The 18,312-nt window shown below is 33.9% G+C and overlaps 2 protein-coding genes across 2 annotated transcripts; one reads left to right on the top strand and one right to left on the bottom strand.

Annotated features, from left to right (window-relative positions):
* The first annotated feature begins 1,194 nt into the window (after positions 1-1,194).
* On the top strand, positions 1,195-5,865 carry LOC117910995 (disease resistance protein RPV1-like). Its single transcript, XM_034825162.1, has 7 exons — positions 1,195-1,528; positions 1,568-1,686; positions 2,232-3,312; positions 3,446-3,605; positions 3,651-3,754; positions 3,844-5,154; positions 5,233-5,865. Exons 1-7 carry the CDS (start codon positions 1,208-1,210, stop codon positions 5,803-5,805), a joined length of 3,669 nt encoding a protein of 1,222 aa, XP_034681053.1. The 5' UTR covers positions 1,195-1,207; the 3' UTR covers positions 5,806-5,865.
* A 10,180-nt stretch (positions 5,866-16,045) lies between these two features.
* On the bottom strand, positions 16,046-17,697 carry LOC117909023 (RING-H2 finger protein ATL54-like). The gene has a single exon (XM_034822923.1). It carries the CDS (start codon positions 17,600-17,602, stop codon positions 16,460-16,462), a length of 1,143 nt encoding a protein of 380 aa, XP_034678814.1. The 5' UTR covers positions 17,603-17,697; the 3' UTR covers positions 16,046-16,459.
* Positions 17,698-18,312: the final 615 nt, after the last annotated feature.

Raw genomic sequence — 18,312 nt, forward strand, 5'->3', positions numbered from 1 at the left:
GTTCTAGATAAAATATAGAAATTCTTTTATATAATAATAATAATAATAATAATAATAATAATAATATATAACTTGTGCAATTAAAAACAACTTTTAAAATTTTTAAAATTTAAGGAAGTAAAACATTTTCATTTTAAATTTTTTTAGAAACCTAAGATAAATTTTTATTTTTTACATTAAAAATTATATATCTATTAAAAATAAAAATAAAAATATCTCAAAGCCACATTAGGTTTTTGTTAATTTAATTATCTTAAAGTAAATATAAAAACTATTAAGGTGTTATTTAAATGCCTTATGATGAGGATACACTCGTTGTTTTCTATTTTTAAAAACATAAAATGATAATAACTCTAACATAAATGTAATAACTCATAAAAAATTATCTTAAAATAGTATTAAAAATAAAAAGCAAAAATATCTGTTTGGGTGAGTTGTTTTAAAAAATAATAATTCTATTTTGATTTTGTAAAAAAAATTACAAATTCAAGTTATATTTATATTAATTATAATAATTATATAATTAGTGCTAATGTATGGTATATAAAATATAAAAGATAAAAAAATTAAGAAAAATAAAATTAAATGAGAATAAAAGAAAAAGACAAGCAAAGTACATAATCAAAATTATGGGATGACTATAAATTTGAAAACCCTTATTATCTTTTTTAATCTTTTCTTAAAATCAAACAAATTCTTAAAAAGAAAATTAATAAATTTAATAAAAAAAAAAAAAAAAAAAGGAAAAAGGCAGGCATTCAAAAAAAAGTTTTGTAGGGGATAAACATCCTTGTCAAACTTTATATTTGTGGTTGTCTTGATGCCATGATTCCCTCTAATTAATGCTACAACAAAGGCAGCATTGTATTGCCTCTTTCCATCCCTTCTACCAGTGGTGCCAGAGAAGCGAGGCGATGTCAAAGATAAAGATAGAATAAAAATAGGTGAAATTAATAGAATTATTAATAAATCTGAGGAAAAATAGGTGAGGAAAGTAGCAATTCCAGGAAGTCTCGCCCTCTGTTTCTAGTACTGTGCATTGAATAAAAATAAAATAAAATAAAAAGAAAGAAAGAAAGAAGAAGATTAGAGGAAGCTCCAATGTCAAGAGGTAGAGAGAAATAAATCTTCAGACTCTAGTAATTTTGACTCTAACAACCCAAAAATTTCTAGTGTCTTGCAATTTGGACAAACAACGTCCGCGACTATGGCTCCAACGACAAGCTCAAGAATCTTTTCTCTTGGATGGAGTTGGGACGTCTTTTTGAGCTTCAGAGGTGAAGACACTCGCTTCACTTTTACAGATCATCTTCATTCCGCTTTGGGTCAGAAGCGCATCCGCACCTTCAGAGACGATGAAGGACTTGATAGAGGAGAAGAGATCGGGTCATCAATCTTGAAGGCTATTGAAGAATCGAGGATGTATATTGTGGTTTTTTCGAAAACCTATGCTCATTCAAAATGGTGCTTGGATGAGCTGGCCAAGATCATGGAGTGCAAGATACAAAAGGGGCAGACGGTAGTGCCAGTTTTCTACCATGTGGAACCATCTGATGTGCGAAATCAGACGGGAAGTTTTGGAGAAGCATTTGATAAATACCAGAAGGTCCCGGAGCATAAGTTGATGAGATGGAAGGCGGCGTTGAGGCATGCAGCCAATTTGTCTGGATGGCATGTGCAGCATGGGTATATATGAATCTTTGCTTTCAGCTGCTTTCATTCATTTACAACTATATGAAGTGAATTCTCCATGCTTGTTTATATATTAGAATTTCATTTAGTATTCATGCATTAGAATAATCCTTGGAAACATTAATTAATGCAATATTCAAATGGAAACTTTCAAGAAAAATGAACAACTAACATGGAAAATAATTAATATACTAGAAATTATTAATTTTTAAAATTTAACTACTTTCAAGCTCCTCATCATTGATCGAAAAAAAGTTGGATACATGTGTGTGTTGAAACAAAACTGATATTTACTACTAGTAATCAACTTCAATGATTTGGAGTCACTAAACATGGAGCCACAGATTAACTCGACCAGTATTTTACATTTAATAATGGGTGCACAACATAATGAACATATCACTTCATCAAGGTATCTAATATTTATGCTTGCCATAGTTCAGTTGTGAAGAAAACTAAACATCATCGTCAGTTCTATGCTTTGTTTATTACAATTTCTAAACTCATTATATGTTGTTATATTGCTTTATGATTGGCAGGTATGAATCACAGGCTATTCAGAGAATTGTTCAAAACATTTTAAGTAGGAATCTTAAACTCTTATCTGTTAGTGATAAGCTGGTTGGAATGGAACGTCATCTGAAAGAAATGGCCTCTCTAATATCTATTGACTCAAATGATGTCCGTATGATTGGGATAAATGGAATTGATGGAATAGGCAAGACAACTCTAGCCAAAGCTGTATATAACCAAATTGTTCATCAATTTGATGGTGCTAGCTTTGTTTCAAATTTTAGTAGTCATGAGATGAATTTGCTTCAGTTACAAAAGCAACTTCTTAGAGATATTCTAGGGGAAGACATTCCGAGGATAACAGACATTTCTAAAGGGGCTCATGTAATAAGGGACATGCTTTGGTCTAAAAAGGTTCTTGTTGTTCTTGATGATGTTGATGGTACTGGCCAACTTGAATTCTTAGTTATAAATAGAGCATTTGGTCCAGGTAGTAGAATTATTGTAACATCTAGACACAAATATTTGCTTGCTGGCTATGGACTGGATGCATTATATGAGGTTAAGGAGTTAAATTGCAAGGAAGCTATTCAACTCTTTTCTTTGCATGCGTTTCACATGAACAGTCCTCAAAAAGGTTTTATAAACCTATCGAGATGCATAGTAGATTATTGTAAGGGACTTCCAATAGCTCTTGAAGTTCTAGGTTCTCACTTGTTTGGTAAGAAAAATTTTGAATGGGAAAGTGTACTGCAAAGGCTGGAGAAACGACCTAACAAGGAAATCCAAAATGTGCTTATGAGAGGTTTTCAAAGACTGGATGATTGTCATAGAGAGATATTCCTCGATGTTGCATGCTTCTTCAAAGGAGAGGACTTGGAATTTGTTGAACGAATACTTGAAGGTTGCAATTTCTATTCAAAACTAGGAATAAAAGTGCTCACTGACAACTCTCTCATTAGTATTTTGGACAACAAAGTACTGATGCATGATCTGATACAAAAAAGTGGTTGGGAAATTGTTCGGGAGCAATATCATACTGAACCTGGCAAATGGAGCAGATTGTGGGATCCTGAAGATGTTTATAATGTATTGACGACAAATACGGTAAGAGCTTAAGTATCTGATCTTATTTAGATTTTAAGGCATTAATTTTTAGTTAAAAAGTTGGTTTATGTATATGATTTTAGTTAGATTTGATGAGTTTTTGCTTTACTCAACCCTTCTTCATGGTTTTTAGGGGACAAAGAGAATTGAAGGCATATTCCTAAACATGTCTGTATCAAATGAAATACATCTTACCTCTGATGCTTTCAAAAAGATGACAAGACTTAGATTGCTCCGAGTCTATCAAAATGTAGAAAATAATTCTATAGTTTCTAACACCGTCCATCTTCCTCGTGATTTTAAATTTCCTTCTCATGAGTTGAGATATCTCCATTGAGATGGATGGACTTTGGAGTCATTGCCATCAAATTTTGATGGTTGGAAATTGGTTGAACTCAGTTTGAAGCATAGCAGCTTAAAACACCTCTGGAAAAAGTGTAAGGTATGATTACTGCTCCTTTACTAACAAAGTTTAAAGTTCATCAAAGCAAATGTGTGGGAATTTTAAATTTGATTTACTTTATGTTACAGTGTCTTCCAAAGTTAGAAGTCATCAATCTCGGTAACTCCCAACACCTTATGGAATGTCCAAACTTGTCTTTTGCACCACGTGTGGAGCTGCTAATTCTTGATGGTTGTACGAGCTTGCCTGAGGTGCACCCATCAGTTACAAAGCTGAAGAGACTTACGATCTTGAATATGAAAAACTGCAAAATGCTTCACTATTTTCCAAGCATCACTGGATTGGAATCACTTAAAGTTCTTAACCTCTCCGGCTGCTCTAAACTTGACAAGTTTCCAGAGATCCAAGGGTATATGGAATATTTGTTGGAGCTTAATTTGGAAGGGACTGCTATTGTAGAACTTCCCCCTTCAGTGGTGTTTCTCCCAAGACTTGTTTTATTGGATATGCAAAACTGCAAAAACCTTATGATTCTTCCAAGCAACATTTATTTTTTGAAATCCCTGAGAACTCTGGTGCTCTCTGGTTGTTCAGGTTTAGAGAGGTTTCCGGAAATCATGGAGGTTATGGAATGTTTACAAAAGCTTCTTTTAGATGGAACATCTCTAAAAGAGCTGCCCCCCTCAATTGTTCATCTAAAAGGCCTTCAGTTATTGAATCTGAGAAAATGCAAAAACCTCAGGAGTCTTCCAAATAGCATTTGCAGTTTGAGATCCCTGGAAACCCTCATTGTCTCTGGCTGTTCAAAACTCAGAAAATTGCCAGAGGACCTGGGGAGGTTGCAATTCTTGATCAAACTTCAAGCTGATGGAACTGCTATAGCTCAACCACCTCTCTCACTTTTTCATTTGAGAAACCTTAAAGAGTTATCCTTTAGGGGATGTAAAGGATCAACATCTAACTCCTGGATTTCATCCCTTCTATTTAGGTTACTGCATAGAGAAAATTCAGATGGGACTGGTTTGCAGTTGCCTTATTTGTCAGGTTTATACTCCTTAAAATATTTAGATCTTAGTGGCTGCAATCTAACAGATAGATCGATCAATGACAATCTTGGCCACTTACGCTTCTTGGAAGAATTAAACCTTAGCAGAAACAATTTGGTTACCGTACCTGCGGAGGTGAATAGACTTTCTCAACTAAGGGTCCTTTCTGTGAATCAGTGCAAAAGCCTTCAAGAAATTTCCAAGCTCCCACCAAGTATAAAATTATTAGATGCTGGGGATTGCATATCCCTTGAGTCTTTATCAGTTCTATCTCCACAGTCGCCACAGTACCTATCGTCTTCCTCTTGCCTTCGTCCTGTAACTTTCAAACTGCCGAATTGCTTCGCACTAGCTCAGGATAATGGGGCAACTATACTGGAGAAACTTCGTCAGGTTTAACTCTCTCATGTTTGAATTTGGTATTATATCTTAAAACATTATAATTATTTATTTATTTATCTTTTGATGCAGAACTTTCTTCCAGAAATTGAATACAGTATTGTTCTTCCTGGAAGTACAATTCCAGAGTGGTTCCAGCATCCAAGTATCGGATCCTCAGTAACAATAGAGCTGCCTCCAAATTGGCATAACAAGGACTTCCTGGGTTTTGCTCTATGCTCTGTGTTCACACTTGAGGAGGATGAAATCATTCAAGGCTTTGGTCTCATTTGTTGTAATTTTGAATTTAGAGAAGGGCCTTATTTGAGTAGCTCCATCTCTTGGACACACAGCGGAGACAGAGTGATTGAGACTGATCACATATGGCTGGTGTATCAACCTGGTGCTAAACTTATGATACCGAAGTCCAGTAGACTCAATAAATTCAGGAAGATTACAGCTTATTTTAGTCTCTCTGGGGCATCCCATGTGGTGAAAAACTGTGGAATCCATCTTATATACGCCCGAGATAAGAAAGTGAACAATCAAACAAGGTATATTAGTGCCAAGAGAAGCAGTGATGGAAGTCGTTATTACTGTCTTGAGGAAACACAACCTAAGAGGCTAAGAGGAGGAGAGAACTGTGAGGAAGGATCCCATGCTTAAACTCATCCAAGAATGCTTAAACTCCAAGAATGGCTTATGCCAGCTTATTGGTGAGTCACTTCTCTCTTTCTTCTCATTTCTATATGGCAAAGTCATTTTATCTCTTACTGTACATTTCTAGTTTATATGCAATTTACATTTTCACTTGTTTATATTTTATTATTATTCCTTACAAAATTTATTATCTTGCACATATTTGAAGTGCTTGAAAGTTATTCTAATTTTAAAAATTTAAATTTTAAAGTTGCTTTTAGTTTCTTGTTGCATGTTAAGTTTTGTGGTTGTCTCGTTATATGCTTTAAACTTCGTTTGATACTATCGTTAGACCTAAATACACAAACTAAATGGGTGTTTTGTAAAACTTTATACCTATTAATTAATGACTTAATTTAACTTTAAGTTAAATTATTTTTAAATTATTGACTTAAAACTTATTATTTATTTTTTACTTTAAGTATTAAAGTCTATTTTTTTTTTTTGTAAAATTAACTTAAAATTTATTCAAAATCATCAAATTGATATATTTATCTTAATTAATTTTAACTAACATTTATATTTTCACTAATTCTAAGTAATAAATTTATTTGTTAAATATTCATATTTTTCTAAGTATTGTGGAGGCATAAATTAATTACAAAGATATTTACTATAAAAGATGAGTTGTGAATGTAGGATCATAGTTGTGTAATACACATTCGCTAAACATGAATAAATGAGGCAAAAAAATTTTGAGATTAAAAATAAGTTAATAATTTTAACTTAATATTTAAAGTTGTGATATTAAATTATTTTACCAAATATGTTTAAACTACTTAATGACTTAAGTCATTAAATTATATTAAGTTATTAAGTCGATTTATCAAACATCATCCAAAAGTTAAGGTGCATAACACCTTCTCAATCTCTAATTTAGAGTCATTGTTGGGTTAATAAGTTACGGTACTTTACACCTTCTCAATCAGAGGCCATTTTGATTCTAACCATGATCCATTCGGATTCTGATTCATATTTGAAAGTTTCAGAACTGAGATAATGGAGGTTTGCCATTTTCATTATATGACAGTTGGTAGTAAGGCTTATCAACTGATCGCATTGCTGCTCTTATACATCAATTCTTGTCAATCATTCTCTCTATTCTTGAGGTTTGAGACAGGTGATATTAATTTCTTGGGCTTTTGACAGTGAATTATGTTCTTATGTCATTGATCTGAGATAATTTTAAACAACCTTTCTGTTTCATCTTTGCATTTTTAGGGCTTTGATCTGGACTGCACTGAAAATCAAATGTTTTGTATGAAAAAAAAAATTCTTATTAAATCACCAAAATCTACAACCAAGTACGTCTTTTCTCAAAGAAAAATCACACTGTTTTGATACGTGGATACTGAGAAATTAAATTTTAGTGGAATAGCCAGTTCTGTTGGAAACGTATGCAATGTAATCTTCTTCTTTCCTGAGTTGATCTGTTACTAGAGGAGGTGGCCATCTTAATTTTGTTGGTCTTTTTTATGGTTTTGGGTCGGAAACCTCTAGAACAAGTTCAGAATGCATGAAAGGCATATGGTACATGGATTTTCTTCATTCCTTCCACCTAGACATCAAAATGAAGGTTCTATCAAGGCCTCTCTAATTTGGTCAACCACCAGCCAAAGGTTGGCCACAATGCCTCTCCCAGGAATATGATGCCTTATGAAGTAAGGCTTGAAATTGTATGTAGCTGGGATTTGGTGTCGGCCCGAGAAATATATCCAAGATCGAGTTGGCTCGGGATTTGGTATTGGCTCGAGGAGCAAGCTTGAGATTGTGTGTTCTTGGGATTTGGTGTTGGCCTAGGAAGTTTGTCCAATGTTGTTGGTTTGGGATTTTGTGTCACTCAAAAACCACAGAAAAAGGATTAATTTGATCCCACTAACAACCTTGGTAGGACATTATTGCAGGAAGGAACATCTTATAATAGAAGTATAATATCTCCAAGTGTGGGTTTATAAGGAGGATTTGAGAGTGAAATACAAAAGTACTTTTCCCTTGTTTATTTGCAGAACATGGAATTGAATGTGGACAAGCCTCAAAAACTTATGCCATTGCCATACTTTGATAGCATTAGCATGAAGGCTGATTCTCATACCTCAAACCCCTTTTTTCCTTACCCAAGCAGATGACCACAAAAATTAATTTTCGAGACTCTATGATCTTGATGGCCATAGCTTATACTATTTCAAACCATGGTTGTTATTCAGGAAACATTTGATACAATTTGAGGCCATCCATAGATTATGATCATTTAGTACTTTAGTTTGTGCCTATAGTAAAAGGCAAAATGAATGAATCAGTTCCCAACATGATCTGATTTAATATTTCATGCCTGTTAATGCGACTTTCATTTGACCTTTATTGGTAGTTCTTTTTGAGTTATTATTAGAATTTGAATCAATGGTAGCAATTTCTTTTCTAGTCATTCTGCGTTTGTCTAAAGTCCCACTATCAATTACCAACTTGAAGACATATTAAGGCAGATGGATTGGTTGTGCTTTACACATGTTCTTCTTGCTTAATCCATTGAAGACTTCTTGTATATTCCTTGCAATTTACAGAAGACTTCCCAAGTATCCTCCAAACTATAAAATATTTATCATGAAGCCACAACTTTACCTTTAGAATTATTTAACTCTTTTACCATCTTCCTAACGTTGCCAAGTTCACAACCATTGTTTTCTTATACATGCCTTCATTGATTTGATATCAGTGTTTTGGCATTTTAAAAGTGCACACAAACTCTACCAAATGAGAATCAATTATAGCATAAATGGGTTTTTTTTTTTTTTTTTTTTTTTTTTGTGGGGGGGACACAGGATATTAACATTCATGTAGTAGTTTCTATTAGCTTTTCACTGACTACTTTATGCAATTTCAAATGTTAAAACAACTCTAATAGAAAATTTTCGAATTATCCATTTGGGATATGATTGAATTTATGACCTTCACCAGGAAGGTTATTAATGAAAATATGTCCTCTTTCCCCCTTCATCCAATACTCTAGGCACCTAAAGTTTGGGTCCAAGCCCATGTGTTCTGATTGAAGCATAAGATTAACTAAAAATAAACACAGGACCAGCTATGATACATAGTACTAATACATAATTTTTTTTGTTACTTTCTCCGTCAGAAAACAACTTCTCTAAGCTATATCTTTAGAGAATGATTCATGTTTTAAATTTTTATGTGCCTTTGCATTTGAAATGTTTATCTTATCTTAATTTGATATAACATATCTGAAGCTAGAGACTTTATGACCCATTGGTTGTGATTTCTAAAACCCCATTTTCAGATTTTTAGATGATTTTCAATTATTTCAGTACATGTCATGAGGCACTTCAAATTGGAATCATAATTTAGTTAGGAAATCCTTTGATATATTGGATGGTGTTAAGGAGATTTTGCTCAAACAAGGTTAATTAAACAAACTTAAGAATCACAAAAACACAACAAAAAATAAAGCACACTTAAAACATAGATATTACCTAGTTCAGTGAAGACCTCCTACATCCATATGAAATGAATCTACAAAGGCTTTATAATTGATCAATGAGATACATGACCATCATTTTTGCTTTCAAGACTCTCTCTCTCATCCTTTCCTATTAGAAAAGCATAAGAGCACTACTTCTCTTTTATATTCACACAAGAATTTCTCTCTTGTTTAGATTCTTTCTCATAATGATCTAATTCTAACTACCTCTTCATAGCTCCTTGCCTTAAGTGAGCACCAACATTACTCACCACTTCATCATAATCTATGGGATATAAACCTCCCATTACGATGAGACACTAGTGTACTAGAAATCATAGGAATGGTATGTCTTTAACCTTCTAGATCTACTATATCCTCCAATCTATAGCACTCTTTGCCTTATTCCTTATCATATAGTCTTCATAAAAAAATTTGACATTTGTATCAACAAATATCTTCTGATGATCTTGATTATAAAGGTAATAACCCTAAAATCCTCTTAGATATCCTATAAACTGATATATCTCTTAAGAAAAAGAGGTATTACACAGTTTATAAGACATATCTCCAAAAGAATCTAGGAAAATATGAGAAACCTATCCATGATCTCACTATGTCTAACCAAGTTTGATATCTTCTTTCCACCTCTCCATTTTGTAATAACGGAGACCCTGGTGCACATGACTAGGAAATAATCTAGTGCTCCAATGGAAAGAATCAAACTTACTAGACATATCACCTTGATCTAATCGAAGTGACTTGGTATATATATCAAATAGGTTATCTGATTCTGCCTTAAATTCAATGAATGTATCCAAGGCATCAGATCTCCTATCTCCAAACCTAGAGTAATCATCACTAAAAGTGATTAAATACCCATACTCTCCTCATGCATGGACGCCAAAAGCTCCATACATGTTAGTATGCACTAACTCCAAACATCCCTTGGCTCTAGTCCTCTTAATCATTTTACCATCTATATAGCATTCGTAGATTGAAAGATCTTCTGTCAAAGAGACCAGACTTTATTAGTCTTTGGATCCTATTTAGATTAATATAACCTGGGTCTAGAAACCAAATAATTAGTATTAGGTTTAATCCTGAGATCTGACTATTCTCATCACTTGGCAAAGAGATAATGGAATACATATAAAAGAAAAGGATATTACCTCCCACTTACCTGCATAACTAACCTTGCATTTGAAGCTAAGATAAGTATAATCCCATTTAACCTCCTCACTTGTTGAATATCCAGAAGGACTTACATGCAGTGGGCCAAGAATCTATCCACCATAAATGGTGAAATCCACCACTAAAACTTAATAATGAGAAAATGATGTATGTTTTCCTTTTTCCTTTAGGTAAACTAGGCATTCCTTTTCGAGTGTCTTAAAAAGTCACAAAGGAATCACTTGCTCGTGAGCTTGCTCTCTTATTCCTTCTCTTGAACTTTTCTTATCTGGTATTGTTCTTTTTTATTTTTATTTTTCTTGATAGAAGAACCTAAAGAACCTTTGACTTCCATATGAACACCCTATAATCTTTGAAAATCTCCTTAGCCATCTCAAAGAAAAATGGCAAGGTCTCTAAAGATCATATGAATACTGGTGTTCATAACAGTCCTAAGAGTAGCTTGTCAAAGTTGACCTACCCTTATCACCAAATAACCATTGCAAACTTGAAAAAGAATATCAAAGTCTCTAGTAATAGACATGTGTTGCTATTGCAACACATTATCTAAAAATCCAATTATTAGACACTTTGTCTTCTGATTCATCTAATACCACTTTGATATTCCACTCTTTCCTTTTGGTAGGTTAGTTCATAAGGAATAGCTAGCTCTACCTAAACTAGCTTCTTTACAATTAGTTACTATATCCATAATAAAATTAGTCCAATTGGTTAGTTGAGCTTAACCTATTGTGAGAAAGAGAGTGATAATAAAACCAACATGATATCTGTAACAAAGAATATAACCAAGCATATGACATAATTGAGCATTCATGGCAATTGGTAATTAATTTAGCAAAAATGTAGTGCTCTTAAACTATGTATCCTTTTGCAAGGTATCTTAGTATCATAGGAATCAAACCTACGTGAGGCAGGCCATGACCTTATTACTAGTTAGAGACCCTCTCAGATTGACCTCCTTGCCTTAACCATAAAGGTATCTAAAGGCAAGATCAACATACCTTTTATTTTGCCAATGGATTATGCAAGTGGGACCACATGGGGTGATTCTACCACTTCATATCCAATGTAAAGTGTGTAATCATTGTCTTTGAACAATCAATGTCACCAAGTAAAGAACCCCACTGTGTGGGTGGTCGCTTCCACTACAAACATATCTAGTCTCGTCTATGTTGAGAGTTCATATCTCCTTATTCTTAGGGCTAACCCATTGTGGGGGTGGTGATGAACCCAAATCAAGATGGGCTCGATAATGGAGGCTGTGGGCTTGCCTAAGGCCCTCTCTCACTTAATCTTTTGAGATAAATAAGAACATTTTAAAATCATTAGTAATTTCCTTGATAAATAAATTATCTACTTTGAAATTTTCCAAAAATATTTATTTCCTAATTGGAAACCTAGTATAATAGGAGAATACCAAAATGAAAATTTTAAAATTTTCATGAGAGTAATATTCAAAAAGAATTTTGATAAAATATCCATTTCAAAATTTTAAAATCTATTTTCATAAAATTCTCCTTCTATACATAATTTTAAATAATAAATATTTTATCTAGGAAATGTTTCAAAGAAATTTATTTCCATCAAATTATTAAACTTTTCGGTAAAATATTTTAGTGATAAATTATCTCTAATGAAAATTTTCAAAATATTTATTTTCCAAATTGGAAACTTTTGTGTAATAAGGAAATTACCAATTTATGAGATTTTGAATAATCTTGAGAGCAATTTCTCCAAGAAAGGAATTTTTGCTTCTTATATTAAAAAATCATCATAAGATTTACTTTTTTTATTCCTTACTCTTTTCCAACCTAATAAATATTTCCATGGAAATTGCATAATAATTTATTTCATTAAATACTACCAAAAATAGAATATTTTAGTAAATCCTTAATATATAAAATATTCTCTATGAAAAACTCCCAAAAATGTTTATTTTCAAAAATGAATTAAACAATCTATTTTGGAAAGTATTTTCAAAATATTTTGTATCTTCATTAAATTACTAAAACTTTCCAAAGTTATTTTGGTAACCATTCTTATCATAAATTCTCTATCATGAGATTTTCTAAATCCATTATTTATCTTTTAAACCAAGACTTATGTGCTAAAAGAATTGCTTTCTTATTCCTTATCATTGAATTATCTAAACAGAACGATTTCCTCCTTCTCTTTAGGGGGAGAGAGCTTGGAGGACCAACTATAAGTGTAGTTTTCCTTCTCTCACCAACAGAGAACAAGAAAACCTCCTAAAGTTTAATAAACAGATAGTTCTAAAAAAATAACATTCTTCTTAGCAACAACCAGTTTAAATAAATAATATTGGAAAATATCTTCTCATGAAAATTTACTAAGAATACGAAAAACTTTTCTTTAAGTTCTAATACTTATTTTGGTAATCATTCTTAATTATAAATTAGCTATCATAAATTTTCAAATTTAACTTATTTTCTTTGAATTGGAAATCCTGTGCAAAATAGGAAAAATATTATTTTATAAAGATTTGAAAAAATAAGAGCTTTTCCTTAAAAGAAAGATTTTATTCTTAGAGACCTCAAAGATTTGAGAAGATTTTAAATAAAATTAAAATATCTAAGAATTAATTTTAAAAGGGAAGAAAGCTCTTAATCCTTTTCCAACTTATCTTTTTCTTTAAAATAAAATTTCCTAACCATGCACATTCCAATTTAAATAAGTTTTTCAATTTTATTTTTTTTAAAAAAAACATGAAAATGTATTTTCAATTAAGAATACCAAAATATCTTAAGGCCACATATAAAATCAATCAATAGCATATAATAAAAACAAGGGAATAACTAAATAGAAACTTTAATTTTCTCATGGCCTTTAAGGATCCTATTGCATATTTGGTAATTAAAATTTAGATAAAATCTGAATTACCAAAAATAACCTTGCAACCAAAAATTGGGTTAGTGAAAATAGAAAACCCAAATGGCCCAATTGCCACCAAATATTGAGCCCAAGAAGAGGCCCAAAATTCTGCCCGAACAACCAAAAAGAATTGGGCCCGTAACAATATGCTCTTTGCGCAGCATTGCTTCAATTAGCCATATCTCCCTCATTTCAACTCCAAAAATTGCAATCCATTTGAAGCATTGGATTCATGACTTCCTGAGCTTCAAAATCATATATGATTTGATTCAAGAAACCTAATGAAAGTACCCACGATTTTGGCTCAAAGTTGACATCATTGTGGTGCCATGCACTTTGCACAACCTTGCTTTATTTGTTCATATCTCCCTCATTTTAACTCTGAATTGCAATCCACATGAACCATTAGATTCGTGACTTCCTAAGCTTCAAATCATATGTGGCTTGCCCTAAGAAACTACTAGGAGGTAGTCCTGATTTTGAGTTCAAGTCAACATCACTATGCTGTCATGGATCTTAAACGAAGAACTTCTAAGATTTCTTCTTTTTTCTTTAACCACTTGAATCCCAAAAAGAGCTTTCAAGATTCCATCTTTTATCTTGGGTCACCATAAATGGATGAAAAAAAAACTGAATTTTTTACAACAATTAAAAAAAACCTATGCTCCTTTAATGGAGCTTACGACCTATCTATTGAAAAGTAAAATTTTTTACAATCAAATAAAAATCATGTACTAGGGTATACAACCCAATCTAGAAAACAATAATCAAATATCATCAATAGATCCAAACATAATAATAATCCAAGATTAATTATAATAATTAGAAAGAAAATTATAACTACTATAATTACATTCATTCATCCCTTTGGGTCATGGGATGAATAAAACAACTCTATAAAACAGTGTTAGCACACCCTAAAACAGATATAACATGCTAGACCCTACGCTAGGGCTCTAATACTAATTGTTGAGATCCCTTGAATTACTCCATTCCCATCCCGCAGAAAAGTGTGAATGGCTTCTTCTAGTCTCTCTACAATTCTACGGAATGCGAATTTACTCCAATATAACCATGAAACGTCATTCATAAAATCTACACAAGGGATGATTTCATTATTTGAAATAATAAAAGTACATAAACATGAGATTCAACAGGAATGCCTAGGATCAAGGGTTTTGGGATTCATGAGCATTGTTCTAAATGCATTTGAGACATCAATGACATGAGCCCCACCATTCAAGCCTCTTGCCATATTCCAAATCAACTGTCTATTGTTCCAAACAATATCCCCCCCTTCAATTGCTTTTTTCACAACATCGACATTTTCCATCAACCAGAGACGCTTCAATGCACCAAAGTAGGTGCTTATGGGCAAGTTGACACAGGACTAGCCTTTCATAATAGTCAATGTGATAACAGTGGAAGCAGAACGACCTGTGTATTCCTACACCATAGAAGGCAAAGTGCCTCTTAAGATCAAACAATCCCATCGTTTCCATTGGATCTTCTGGGAAAATAAAACGGATTTTGGGTGAGAAAATTGACGATTTTCCAAGGAAAGAAACGAGAAGAGGGTAAGAATATGAGGATAGAGAGATACCTCCTCTAAAAAGGCATTTGAAGAAGCTGTGGAAGAGGCCGAAAGAAGAAGAGGAAATGCAATGAATGCATAAATTGCCGTAAATCAAAAAATCGCACATGGGAGTTGGTTGATCCTCCGGCAGAAAAGGATAAAGTTGGGCTGAAGTGGATCTTCAAAACAAAGCAACTTGTTAGTGATCTACGACCACCCTCTACTCATGGAAAAGAAAAGATAGAGAAAGAGGTGAAGAAGCTTCGCGACGTCGGCTTTATTAGGGAGGAACAGCACCCGGACTGGCTTGCAAATATTGTCCCCGTCACTAAAAAGAACGGGCAGACTTCCTAATTTGGTCTGCATAGATTTCCGTAATTTAAATGATGCATGTCTAAAAAGAGAATTGGGGGCATTTGAAGGAGATAATGAAAAGCAGATGCTTAGAATGCCATTGGACTTGTCTTTTCACGCTGTTATCTTCTATTCTGTATTTGAAGGTGATACCTGCACGGGTGAAGAAGATGATTAGGGCATTGCTGAAGACGCTGATCTCCACTCCTCCACAAAGCATAGCAACGACAAGTTATGGACAACAACGGCCAGAAGCACGACTACAATGATGAAGAATAACGTCGGGAGAGGGAAGGTAGGACATTTTTTAGTCAATTTTCACATCTTTGTTAGGTCTTGGGCTCAAATGTGTAACGTATTTCAGACCCATATGACCTCAAAGCACAATTCTCTAACAATAAATTGAAAAGCTATTTAATTTCATTAATTAAGGGATCAATATCATCAATTAATGGTCAAAAAAACTAATTTTATATCAAAATCCAAGTTTCTTGTTGCAGAAATTTTGAGAATTTTCAACTACTGTAATTTTCTTCCATCTGATCAACGTGAGGGAACTCTGATCTGTTTTGCCTCCCAACTGCCTTCTTAGCTTTGCCCAATTCATTTTTGTTGTTCAATTGATAAACAAGATTAAATCCAAAGAGGAGACATGAAGAAGCATCAAATCTAGATAGCAGAAAAGGAAGCATTTTATACACAAAGAGCACAAATTATAATGAGAAAAATGACCCTGCTATCAAATTTCAAGCAATCCCAAAACAGAGAAAGCATACTGAACATAGGAAGAGTAAATTTCCATAACCCATTTACATTTGCTCGTGATTCACTCATATTAGAAACTCAAAATGTAACATGACTAATATTTATATATGTTTCATGTGGATGTTTTTGTGGTACAAAACCACATCAAATTCAAAAAGCTTGAAAAAGTACCAAGAAAATTATCCCTTCTGAGCTGGTTTCCCCCCTTTTGGATCAGCCTCATGAGCCTCATTTCTTGTCTTATTGTATAGTTCTCTTGTATATGCCTGTGATAAGTTTCAAACTCTCAGCTTGTTGAGAGTTCACGAGACATCTTTGTTTCTTCTGATGTCTCGCCTGAAAATACATACCAGGGTAAGATCAAAACTTTACAAAGGAAGAACCGAGCTCCGTCTCCGATTATGCCTCAATAGAAAGAGCTTCCCACTGCAGGAGAATGATCTCTTCATAGAGGTAGACCCACTTTGCAGAATCCTCCCCATAGAAGAACTCTCCATTAATTTCACTAGGCTCTGGTTTCCACCAACTCTCTTAGGAACAATAGGCATAATAGATTTCTTCGAATTTGCTAATTGTGAGTCTGAATTTCCATTGCTTTTTTGGGGATGAACATTAGCAAGAGCAAGACTGATCATAGAAGCTGACAGAGAATCCATGGAAACTGATCTTCTCATTGGCTGTATCTCATCCACCTCCTCCTTTGCGACCTCACAGCTACTTCTTTCATTCTCCACCTCCCCTAATTCGCCTTCTTCCTCTCTCCCAATCCTCAATTCACAAACCTCATCTTCTATTTCTTCAAACTGGCCGCCATTCTCAGGAATTTCCACCCGGGCTTCCTCCAAAGGACCTGAATTCTCAACACTCTGCTCGGGAGATGGAGCTCCCGCCGTGCTAGAAACGATACCCGCACGGCACATAGGACAATTTGTGTGGGAGCTAAGCCAAGTATCAATACAAGGGATGTGAAAAGCGTGGTTACACTTAGGAAGAAGGCGAACGGCCTCGTCTTCTTCAAACTCAGTCAAGCAAACAGAGCATTCAGTACCTTCAACAAGGCCGTCACCTCTCTTGTACTTACAGATGGTTATAGCACTGATGACTGATGGCTGGAGGCCAACTGTGCGGATGTACCAGATGGGGTGATCCACCACAGGTTCCTGATCTTCATCAATGAAATCATCATGAGCTCCCTCCGCCGGCGCCTGTGAATTTCTCCTCCTAGAAAGGCGCCGCCGTGAATAGTACTTCTTGTAGAAAACATAGAGGCAGACAACAAAGAAAGTGGTGGCGAGCACGGAGAGACAGATGACCAAGTAGGGGGAGAGCTTGTCAGCTTTTCCTGGGGAAGAGCGGGTAGAAGTGGACGAGGAGGGGCAAACCAAAGGACATTCTGAACAACATGACGGTGGACAAATACCTGAGTCGTTCGACTTAGAATCACAGTACCACCGGCACTCCTCCGTTGTGTTGTCCGATTCTGAAAACAGCTTTCTGTGGTGAAACTCCATGTGGGTTTCTGAGGGAGAGATGGGTTACCTTGGGAGAGATACAGAAAGAGAGGGAGAGGGGTTTGGTTGAATTCAGGCAGGGCATCTTTGAATGGAGTGGTAATGGAGAAGAGGATTTGTTCTTTGTTTGACCTGAGAGTGGTTTCCTTTCACTTTCTCGCCCGCCATGGTCAGCTGACTTGGCCAAATCCAAAGAGGGTCATTATCAAAATTCACAAATTTCATAATATTAGTTTGGTATTCTGCCGACTAGCTGCCATTTTAATAATTCATACTTCAACATCAAGGCATCAAGTTATGGTTTTAATTTTACAAGCAAAGACCTTTTGCCCAAGTCTATACGTTTCCCTCCACAAAAAGTATTGCAACTTGTTTCGGATTTTTCTGACTTTTTGGCCCAATGCACTATTTTTTAATATTTTTTAGATGGTGTTTTGTTTGTACTTAAATCTAAATATAACTTAATTTAACAAGGTGTTTATATTTTTTACTTTTGGTTAAAAACAATTTGTTTTTAAACTTTTTTTTTTCATGACTTATTATCAATTTTTAGCTAAATAAAAAAAAGTTAAAATATATTTTTTTTAAATTAAAAATTTTGTTTTTACTTTTTAATATTTAATAAAAATAAAATATTACAATAACAAATAATCTAATACTTAACGGTATTAAATGCTATTTAGTTTTAAGTTCTATTTAGAATTAAATAA

The sequence above is a fragment of the Vitis riparia genome, chromosome 3 (assembly GCF_004353265.1).
Source record: "Vitis riparia cultivar Riparia Gloire de Montpellier isolate 1030 chromosome 3, EGFV_Vit.rip_1.0, whole genome shotgun sequence".
Lineage (NCBI taxonomy): Eukaryota > Viridiplantae > Streptophyta > Magnoliopsida > Vitales > Vitaceae > Vitis > Vitis riparia.

Coding starts and splice junctions, on each gene's coding strand:
- LOC117910995 (XM_034825162.1), top strand. CDS start 1,208: ATGGCTCCAACGACAAGCTCAAGAATCTTTTCTCTTGGATGGAGTTGG. Junction 1,529..1,567: donor AGGGGCAGACGGTAGTGCCA/GTTTTCTACCAT, acceptor GTGCGAAATCAG/ACGGGAAGTTTTGGAGAAGC. Junction 3,755..3,843: donor ACCTCTGGAAAAAGTGTAAG/GTATGATTACTG, acceptor TTTATGTTACAG/TGTCTTCCAAAGTTAGAAGT.
- LOC117909023 (XM_034822923.1), bottom strand. CDS start 17,602: ATGGAGTTTCACCACAGAAAGCTGTTTTCAGAATCGGACAACACAACG.